Source organism: Crocodylus porosus, unplaced genomic scaffold (assembly GCF_001723895.1).
Source record: "Crocodylus porosus isolate Cpor-Errol unplaced genomic scaffold, CroPor_comp1, whole genome shotgun sequence".
Taxonomy (NCBI): domain Eukaryota; kingdom Metazoa; phylum Chordata; order Crocodylia; family Crocodylidae; genus Crocodylus; species Crocodylus porosus.
The window spans coordinates 127,704,901-127,715,668 of NW_017728906.1; the positions used below are offsets into that span (position 1 = coordinate 127,704,901).

The following is a 10,768-nucleotide window of genomic DNA, read 5'->3' on the forward strand; positions in this document are numbered from 1 at the left end:
TGGTGAGCCATGGGGGCTTGTGTGCCCTCCTGCTCCCTTTGATCCACGTTGGGATTACCTCCCTTTGGGCTCAGAGGATCGTCTCCTTAAGGAGTGACCACTCTCCTTGGACACCTGGCTCCCCTCCCCTCTGGGACCTCAGTGCTTCCCTAACTGTTCTCCTTAGCTCATTGAAGTTTGCCCTCCTGAAATCTAGGGCTCCTGGCTTGCTGTTCAGGACAAACTCCCAGCTCTTTCAACTGTACACCCAGCGACTTCTGTTTGTGAAGAAGTGCCATTCTTTTCAAAACAATCTATTTTATGAAAAACCACAAACCTTGCCTTTTACATCATCTTGTTATGGCAGCAGTCACCAGGTGGCACTGTTACCTACAGCCCTACAACTTTACTTTTTTTCTTAGCATGTAAACAAGACTCCTTTGAAAGTCTAGGGTGGTGCTATGCCATAGGCCTTTGAGTGAAGCAACCATTTTCAGAGGAGGAAAATATGGAGTATAATCCCCAATGCCTCACAGACCTCTGAATCTAATAAATTTCTCCCCCTCTGATTCTAGTAGTATAGCTGCATTGCAGCACTGGATGGCCTGGTTAGCTCAGAGAAGCAGAGCTACTATGCTTGGGTGCAGCTTGTGTGAATTCAGCTATACTGCTGGTTCCAGAGCCAGGAGCATTATAGTTGCATTCTTGTGAACAGTGCCTAGCAGTACAGAAGCTTTAGGAGCAGTGACAGTCCTTCTTCAGGGGCTCTTTGTGAACACTGGCACACGACTCTAAATTTCATGACTGTCCTGGGAAATTCAGGGCAGGTAGCTTCTCCCAAAGTGAAGTAATTGTATCAGCCAACTGGTGGATTGTTTCTGTTCATGATGGGTGTTTCTCGGGATAGAAGAGCTTTCTGAGCAGCTGTGGGGGGGCTGGGCTAATATTTCTGGAAAAGACGATTGTCTCTATACCTATTTGTGATGATATGTGTTCTAGGACTATAGTATGTTATTTCCATTTTAATATACAGGTTTCCCTCACTTTATGTTGTACATGCGTTCCTGGAAAATGGCACATAACGCAAATTCACATAAAGGGAACCCACTTTACAATGTAACAAATAAGGATATGTTCCAAGACCTCGACTGTACTGACCCCCAGACCTATTTCTACCACTTTACAAGACAATTTTGGTACTCACCAACAGCAGACAGTACACACAAGCACAGGGCAGTGGTGAATGTTACCACTACGGGGATGGCAACTACAGATGCAAACCACAAGTGAGGAGCATAGATCCACACAGGAGACTATATTTTGGTGCCTCACTCCCACAATGCACCGCACAAAGCAGCTGATTGTGGGCTTCCACCACACCAATCGCACAAGAGTGAATTTACCTCACATATAATGAATTTTTGGTCTAAAAAGGTTCATTGCATAAGAGCAAATTCGCACATACAGAACCCGCAAAAAGCGGGGGTAACCTGTACCCAAACTGTCACTGACTTCTCTAGGAAACACCTGCAGAGCCCCACGATTCTGCAGTTGATCACTAACATTGGTGTTGGTAGAAGAGACTATGTTTTAGGGCAGGAGGGCTTTTTGTTATTTGATTTAAAAGGTGAACCAAAAGAATGCAACAGATGCTTCTCTAACAGCCCACATTTTCAGTCTAAATGCTACTGCCACTCTTAAGGTTGTAAAGTTTATAAAACAGGCAAAGAAACTAATTAAGTTGGTTGCATGCTTCTACTTTGTGTAAGGCTATGTAAAATATTGTCCATTTTTAAGCTAACTTGGAAAAAAAGAATGTGCATGGTTCTGCATGACTCCAAGAAATCTATTTTTGTGCTCCTGCCTTAGTTTTCTCCAGGAGTATTACATCAACTGTTGCAGCCTCTAACATGATATGAGGGAGAAACCACAGATATCTCCTTGTCTAAGGATAGAAAAAATGCTGCGGCATTTTTAATATCACTGTGTGGTAACTTTTATCAACTGCTAATTTTATAAAAAGTTTGGATATGGTTCCTTACCAGAAAATAAATTTTGACAGTGATGTGCTATGATATTTTAACAAGGGGTATCTGTATTTTTCCCAGAATGTGAAGTCAGCTCTATATGTAACATTTTTCAGGGAAAAATTTCTTCCTTCCAAAACAATCTTTCCATGTCTGGCCTCAAATCTGTTAGCTCTTTCAGTCTATATGCCCTAATTTCTCAATCTTTCCTCTACCCTATGTGTCTCTCCTATCTGGTGATGGTTCAGCACACCAATGGTTATGACCAGCTGAATGGGGATGAGAGCTCCAGGCTACCTTTAAAGTTCCAAAATGAGATGGGATCCAGGACCCTGGAAGGGAACATTTGGGTTTCAGTTGCTGAAGGACTCCATTCAATACAAAAGAATGCTAGTAGCTTAATCTTTCCTTTTTCTTCTCAACTTGTGCTTCTGGAGTGGATGTGAAGGACAGGGGCATTAAATAACGAACACTCCCAAGTGCTGAAATGGTGGTTACAATTACTGTTATGGCAGCCTGGCCAAAGGCTGAAGACTTTAACAGACAGATGGCTTAGCATTTTGGGGGGATAAACTTTCAAAAAAGTGAAAAAAAATTACAGGGGCTGTTCTCATGGCCCTCAAGCCTGTTCTTCAGAAATAGATCCTATCTGCTTCTTCCTTTCAGGAAGTAATAAGTTTATGCTTTCATGGGGTATTTTGTAAGAAGCTTTTAAATGGGAGCTATTATTTTTCTTCATTTGGCTTTAGGCCTGCTCTACTGACAAAGGACTGCAAGATAAATAATGGCACAAAACACTTCTGGTGCTCAGTCAAAGGCCTTTTTGAAGAAAACAGGTAGAAATAGATGACTCTTAATTAAAATTATTTCATATTGATTAAAAAATTATACACAGACTATAGAAATGTTAAATAGGGTAGTTCCTTCAATGTTTGAGATTTTCATGAGATTTCAGATAGGGATTATTTCTTAATGGTTTATAAATGTTATTAATTCTTGTTCCCCTATTCTGCCTTAGAATGGTTCTTTTAGGCAGATCCAATTATAATCTGTCTTTATTATCAAGCAAGATTAATGTTATTTGTGCAATTGATGTCTCATCAGGTGCATGTCTAGCAATTTAAATGTTCATTGAGTGTTTCTCAGTATTGAGTGGTGAAGAACTGTTATAAGTCTTATTTACATATTTGGGTTCATAACTTCAGTCATAACAATCCTCATATGAATCTTCAATGTGACTGATTTTATTTTTTTCTAGTAATATTCTACACCTTAATTAAAATGCTGCCTTGTCAAAATTGTTGAAAAGCACTGGTTTTCCTCAACACCACAGGTCACATGTAAAGCCTTGATAATGCTCAGTTTGTTCTAGCTACTAGAATGATCATAACTAAAACTAGCTTATGTGTCTCTTGGAATAACATTGGAAGATGAGTACTATTCAGCAAAAAAAGCCAAGGTCCTAAATGTTGCTAGAAAGTGAACTGAGGCTGAAAAAATAAATATGTGCAAAAATATAAATTATTTACAAAATCATGTAAATAAATTCTGAGTGGTGAAACGTGGTGCTTGGGGGATTTTTGCTCTTTTTTTTTTAAGTGTGTGATAAATTCTACTTTATGGAAATATATCACAGAATCACCTGGGCCAAGGCGATTAAAGTTGTTCATAAAATATGGGATTATGAACCAACGACTTCAGCAGAGTTGTAACTGAGCTGATGCTTTGCTCATACCCTCTTAGTTATGCTACTGATCTTCAGGCTAGTTAACAATTTTTTGCAGTTAAAGATGATGGTTAAGCATTACTGGCTAAAGACGAATCTTGTCAGATGCTGAGTTTTCTCAATTCCCATTTAAATGATTAGAAACAGGCTGTGCTCAGGAACATTATGCCCTACAAGACTGGATTTTCATTAAGTAACAATGAAATATTAATGCAACAGAGATAGCTAATGTGGTATCATGCAAGAACTAATATTTAGAATTTAGTATTCTGAGCCTTATTTTTTATCATAATATATTTTTTCATTAAACAGAAAAAGGTATAAATCTTAACGTCTCCAAAAAGGAATAGAAGATAACTACTTCAAGTTCAATTATGCAGATTTATATTTGTCCTGTCACATTATTTTAGTTTGAAATCTAGTGCAATAGAGACTTAACTGTACTGCCCAATTGATAGGCATTACTCAAAATGGTCAGACCTGTGTGACTAAAATTAGGTGTGTGTAACTCCATTTGACCATCTAAATAAATGGCCTAAGTACCTATATGTTGACTTCTTTGTAAGTTGTAGATGGGCAATGCCTCTGAAAAATCAGACCAATTTACTGACGTGCCTAAATGCTGATACAGCTACAGCTCCCGAATTAGAAAATTTTAGCAATAATGCTTTCTTCAAATTTTAAAATACTACTTTATCATGTGCCTTGTATTTTACACTATGATTCAGAAAGCCTTGACAATAAAAATGGGAATTAGATGCAATTTTGCCCTGATTCTCATGCTGGGCTCTACCTCTCATATCTTATATGTTTGCTCCATATAGTGTAACTCCAGTTGGGAAGATGTACATGTAAGCTGCTCTTCACTACGGGCTGAAGACAAATTTGCAAATCCATTTCTAAGGCTTTCTTTAGCATGGGCTGCAGAGAGCCATTTTCTTTTACATCAAGGGGCATTTGCTTCTCATATTACTTCTGATCTTCATTGACCCAAGGAATAGAATTCTACCAGTTTCTGGTGATCTTCAATATCCTGTTCAGAGAAATGGAAAATGATACCATGAAATCTTGGAGTATTCAAATAGTCTTAAATGATAGGGGGAAATAATGTGAGTAGAATACAGGGTAGGGTAAAGAGTGGTGTGGAGTTTTGTTTTAGCTGTGGAGGAAAATAAAGTTTGATATGGGCTAAATTGGGTAACTTGATACAGAGAAAGATTTAGATGGATGAAAAGAGATGAGAAAAAAGTTAAGATCGAAAAAGATGAAGTTATGTAACTAACGCATCAGATGTCTGTGAAATGCTTAGTAAAGAAATGGGATAAAATGACTAGGACATGAAAGGATGAAATGGAAAAACAGTGCATAAATGGATAGGGATATAGGCAGCTAAGGGATATGGGCAGGTAGGGATATGGGCAGCTTTACAATGGAAAGTTGATACAATGGGATGTTACAGATACAAGCAGAGAAGAGAAAATGGGATTTGAAAACTGAAACTTTGTTAGCTGGATTACAGTTGGAGAATCTAAATAGTTAAAAAATCAGAAATAATGCTAGTGATAATAGAGATTTATATATGCTTATAAAGGTTTTAGCAATAAATTAATTAGAGGGGTCAAAACAACCATATCTAATCTTTGATCCATGGAACCATATCATTTGCCCTCTGGTGCTGCCTGCGTGTCTTAGAGTGAGTGACCCATGGGCTGACTGCGGGGCTTGCCAGATGCCCCTGTAGCATGGACCCAGAGCTCCTGCCACAGGGCTGTGATGTACAGTCCACTGTGTACAGCACAGCTGCTCCAGGGGGCTATGCTGCACATAGAATCTCCAGGATGCAAGCACACATGGTGCTTACTCTGGATCTGGGGACAATTCATGGGTCTGGTTCAGCCTATGGACTGGCCCCATGCTACATAGGCTGGATGAGTTCATTTTAAAGCGAGCCAGCCAAATTAAATATTAAACCACACAGTGGGCAGCAATGGTGACCAGAAGAGAAACCTCTGGGTATTACCTCGATGCCAGACGAAGCTCTCCTTCTCCCCAAACTCAACGCATTTAAGGTCCCTAAAACATGTTACATATATTACGCAGTTAACTGGTCAACTGTGCAGTAAACCTAGACTGGCCACACGTGCAAGGTAATTATCACACAATAACAATGACTTTCTAGTTATAGAAAGAGCCAACCAGCTATAAAGTTAGTGATTAAAAATGTGTAAAAATTGTATAGTTGGTTTCTATCCAGCTTTAATCTGAATGTGTGGCAGGACCCTCAGACTTGTTTCACACACTTTCAGCTTCATCCATTTCTTCATCATCTGCTTTAGAGAACCATTCTGTTTTAAAATTGCAGCTTGTTGTTAGAAGAGGCAAAATGATACCTTATTTGCAGTCCTAAATACAATGTACTGTTCTTTGGGAAAAACAAAAACCCATAATGACTTGCAGTTCTGCTTTGCTGATTGTGAAGTCTGTTTTCTTCTACTGAACAACAAAAGGATATGACCTGATCTGTTACTGTTTAGAACTGAAGCCTCATCTGGCCTCAAAGTTATATTTTAATATGATTAATTTGTTATCAGAACCACCATTTCCCATGCTTCTTGTTTTTATTTATTATAGTAGTTTTTTGGAACCATACTTGTGCTAGGTGCTATACAAACACAAAATAAACAAGAGATTGACTGCACAGCAGGGAAAATTCTCCATAAAATTTTCCAGGATGAAGAATTGAAGCTTATCTGGAACAGTGGTCACTACACATCCATCTGCATGATAATGAAAGGAAAATATTTTAAAATCCTGTATTGATAGCATCTCATCCCACTTTAAACATATGTATGGTACAGGAACAGGCGAATGTTGATGTTGAAGTGCAGTAACAGGGTAACATGTCCTGGAATCAGACTATTCTGGAAGAAGGTTTATCCAAGAAGACCTTATTTAATAAGTTGGATTTGTTTAATAAATAAAGTTAAAAAATCCAGGATAATTGAAAGCTAACATCTGTAATGTTTACATAAAAAACCTACATTGATTAATATATTAAATTCAATACCATATCTTGAAAGTCATACTTTAAAACTTATATTTAAGCAAAGTTTTATCAGGATTGTTTGTTTTTTTAACTTCTGTTTATTTACTAAGGGTCTTTTTCAGTAATGGAGTATACCTGGGGACCAAAACCAACGCTACCAACTATTCAGGCCCAGCCTTCTGCCTACTATTTACCTCCTCCTGGGCTTGTTTCTCTTGAAATCAATACAAATGCTCCCAACTGATTTCAGTGACATTAGACCGAACCCTCTGTGCACACACACGACAGCCTGTTCTTAGCTGCACTAAATCACTTTCTAAGGTGTTCCAGGGACTGAAGTCCTCACCTCTGCATCCAAACTCTCATTGCCCTTTGGCCACAGTAGGAGCCTGGAGACAGAACTTACTTTCTTTCGCAACCTCCCAGGCTTTGTCTAGACCAGTGGTTCCCAACCTTTTATTTCCATGCCCCGCTGCTGGGAGCAGAGTGCGGTGGCAGCCCAGGGGCAGGGGAGTTCTTGGCACACGGCGTGGCTCACCTTTGCTGTGCGGCGCCACTGGTGTTGCCCCTGTGACCCTCATTTGGGTCATGACCCAGGGTTGGGAACTGCTGGTCTAGACTCAAGATTTCTAAGACTTCACGGTGTGTTACTGGAACATGTCAAGTAGCAAGTTATTATCAATCAATTGCACAATCTAGTATAGACAAGGCAGTGTAGATTGTACTGTGGTAACCTGGTTGAGTTATAACTGGATTCCTGATTTTTACATGGCACGTTTGCCATCTATGCTGGATTTTTTCAATGCAGTAGTTCATATTCACTAGAATGTGCTAAGAAAAGAACTATTTCCTTAGCGTAGAGGACGTGCCTGCAAGTAGCACGTCAGTGTGCCAATTTTAGTGCAGGAGATGGAAATGCATCTTTCAACAAAACAAAATATGAATTACATGATTAAAAAAGTGATCTAATCTCTTCCTGTATACTCTAGCAATCAAAGCGGTCAATACATAAAAAATAAATATGCCACATCTGATACTTGCTTCCATAGTACATGTATAATTCCTGGTGTTTTATGTCCCTCTTAGCGATGAACCAAAGAGGATGTAACCCCTTAGTTATAGATTGATTCTTCACCTTCATTGGTAGATCAATGGACCCAATCTCTGTCAGGGCAGCAATACTAAGCAAGCACTATGCTGTAGGCAAAATTTCACCCTTTTATCAAATGCAGAAATAAGTATTTGTGAAAATAAAATTTCATGTAGCCACAAACAACATTGGCTATGTGGAGGGTCTTATGACATGAGTTTGACATGGGGGGAATCATTGTTGTGGAGATTTATGATGTCAGCTCCAGAAGTGTTTGCTGCAGTGGCCAAGATTGTAGTTATCTTTCCCTATCACTGACCCAACAAGAGCTTAAGCCTGTCGCTATTTGATATTACATGTGTACAGAAGGAAAAGAACTAAAAAGCTCACTATTTCCTTGTTACGGACATGGGTGATGACAAATTATGAAAGAACTATCCAGGTCCTCCTTCTAGTAAAAAAAAAAGTTATAGTAGGTGGCAAATTAAAATTTAAAATGATCCATAGCCAGAAAAAACAAGCCCAGGATCTAATGTGAAAGGCTACAGAATTTAAAAAAAAACAACTGTTTGTCTGGTTCAGAAATCACTGATGCTGACAGGATCTTTCTCAACTGCTGGGTTTTTTCTTTGCAGCTCGTTCTTAGGAGGGGCAAGAATTTCTTAGGGGGTGGCCCAGCTATGTAGTGGGGGAAAATTCAGACAAGCTTTCGAATGTTAGACATTTTCCCTCAGGTCATTGAAAACCTTGTCTGACTTTGCCCCTCTACATAGCTGGGCCAATTAGAAGATGGCACCCTAGCAAACCTTTGTCTCTTGCATAATGTCTGGCCAATCAGGGCTACAACAGTGCCCTTACACCACTACACCTTAGGAGGAAGAGGTGAGACCAGGCATCCTGAGAGGTCAGACAAGGGATTTGTAGGGGATGGCTTGGATCCAGATGCTCCTGTCTCAGGCAGTGGGTTGGACTAGATGACCTGTGGAGGTCCCTTCCCTTCCAGCCCTGCTTCTCTAGCATTCTATGAATGGATGAAATAGCTGCCTTATATTGGAATAGGATTAGCCTTGGGGAGTGTGCTGAGGGTACAAGGAAAGAATGGGAGAGACATGCATCTCTGTGGGTGAAGCAGATTTGGTCCCCTGACACAGGACACATACTTTTTGGGCTAGAAAAACACAGAAGAGGTGACACTGGATCTGTGCCACAGACTTCATGACCTGTGGATGGTTGGGTATCTCCATTTCTCTCCAAATACAGCCTGTGCATACCACAAAAGGGAGCATGGACCTCCTTTCTGAGGTTTGGTTTCCTGAATAACACAGAACAGACACCTCATTTCAGGTGGTCTGTCTTTCTGGCTTCTTTAATTCAGGTTTCCCTTGCCAACCGCCGGGGTTAGGTTCCTGAAAGTTCCTGTGGTTGGCAAGACAAAAGGTTTATGGGAAAAACGGCAGGTGGCAGGCTGATGCGCGGCCACAGAAAACCGTGGTTGCTCAAAACTACCGTGGTAGCTAAAATATTAGAATATTAAGTGCAGATACTCTAAATGGTGGTTGGCAAAACCATGGTTGGCAAGGGAAACCTGTATTCACTCCATCCAGGAAGAGCACACACCAACTGCAGATGCTTCCTCAGCCTGATAAAAGGTATTTATACCCAAAAGTTTGCAAAGAAGAATTTTTCCAACTATTTGAGTTGGTCAAATAGAAGATAACAGATTTACCCAAAGAACCTTGTCTGCCTGTGTCCTTAGACCGGGGCGGGCAATTATTTCGGGCAGAGGGCTGCTTAATGAGTTTTGGCAAGCCATCGAGGGCCGCACGACAGGCAGCCAGGGGAAGATAAGTATTAATTTTCTAAATTTTTTAGGGGCCCAGAAGGCTGGATAGAATGGCCTGGCAGGTCACATTCAGCCTGCGGGCTTCATTTTGCCCACCCCTGCCTTAGACCAACACAGCTACAACCTATACTCTTGTCTGAGCTTGATATGCCCATGGGACTTTCTAGCCCTGGCCTAGATTCCCTCTCACCACAGATCCCTGTTCACTGTCCTGATCTCCTGGTCAATTTGCTCTGGTGACTAGGGATGAAATGAGCGTGATTAGAGGTCAAGAGAACAGGCCTTATGAGGAAAGGTTGAGAGACATGGGACTCTTTAGCCTGGAGAAACGAAGGCTCAGTGGGGTCTTGGTGGCAGACTATAAGCATATAAGGGGTGGGCATCAGGAACTGGAAGAACATCTGTTCACCAGGGCACCCCAAGGGAAGACAAGGTCTAACAGACACAAACTGCTGGAAGACAAGGAAAATGCTGCTTTACCCTTCAAGTCTCCTGAGTCTGGAATAGACTCCCCCCAGAAGTGGTGCAGGCACCTATTCTGGATACCAATGGTGACACATAGGAGGTGCACGCGTGTGCACACACCCCGAGCGTGGCGGTGCACCCCCTGCCAAAAGGCGCTGCTGTCTGTGGTTACTGCTTGCCACCCGCCACTCCTCCCCAGTGTTGGTGGTGTCTGTGGGTAGTCTGCAATTGCGGCTGGCCGCCACCACTGCTGCTGGCGGTGTCTGTGGGTGGTCGCCACTTTCCCCTCCACTGTTGACAGTGCCACAGCTGTCCGCTGCGCTACCCATTTGCCATCGCCACGGTCCCGCCACCGCCAGCTTACCTGGCGGGGGAGATACCGTGATCCGGTAGGAGGTTATTCAGACGGGGTGCACTAGTCTGTTCTTGTGGTAGGTTCTCCACCCACCCCCCTGAGGGACTGTGTAGTGTCTCTGATATGTCCTCCATAGGAGGTCTATATTGAGCAGATTCTTTTTGGTATTGGGTGGTGGAACCGGAGCGTGCTCCATCCACTCCATGCATTGACCTGGTATTGCAGTGCTTCCAGGAC

General features: G+C 41.4%; 1 protein-coding gene and 1 long non-coding RNA gene across 2 annotated transcripts in view; one reads left to right on the forward strand and one right to left on the reverse strand.

The window, feature by feature from the left end:
- The window catches only part of COMMD6 (COMM domain containing 6), a 24,806-nt gene extending 20,528 nt beyond the window's left edge, over window positions 1–4,278 (forward strand). The window contains exon 7 of the mRNA XM_019529795.1: window positions 3,606–4,278. Within this exon, the coding sequence (XP_019385340.1) occupies window positions 3,606–3,722 (117 nt within the window). The 3' untranslated portion in view covers window positions 3,723–4,278. The remainder of the gene's footprint in view (window positions 1–3,605) is intronic.
- The window catches only part of LOC109306439, an 18,169-nt gene extending 12,366 nt beyond the window's left edge, over window positions 1–5,803 (reverse strand). Inside the window, exons 1-2 of the long non-coding RNA XR_002099992.1 lie at window positions 5,793–5,803; window positions 99–102 (exon numbers count right to left, since the gene is read on the reverse strand). This is a non-coding gene — a long non-coding RNA (uncharacterized LOC109306439). The remainder of the gene's footprint in view (window positions 1–98; window positions 103–5,792) is intronic.
- Between the last annotated feature and the right edge of the window lie 4,965 nt (window positions 5,804–10,768).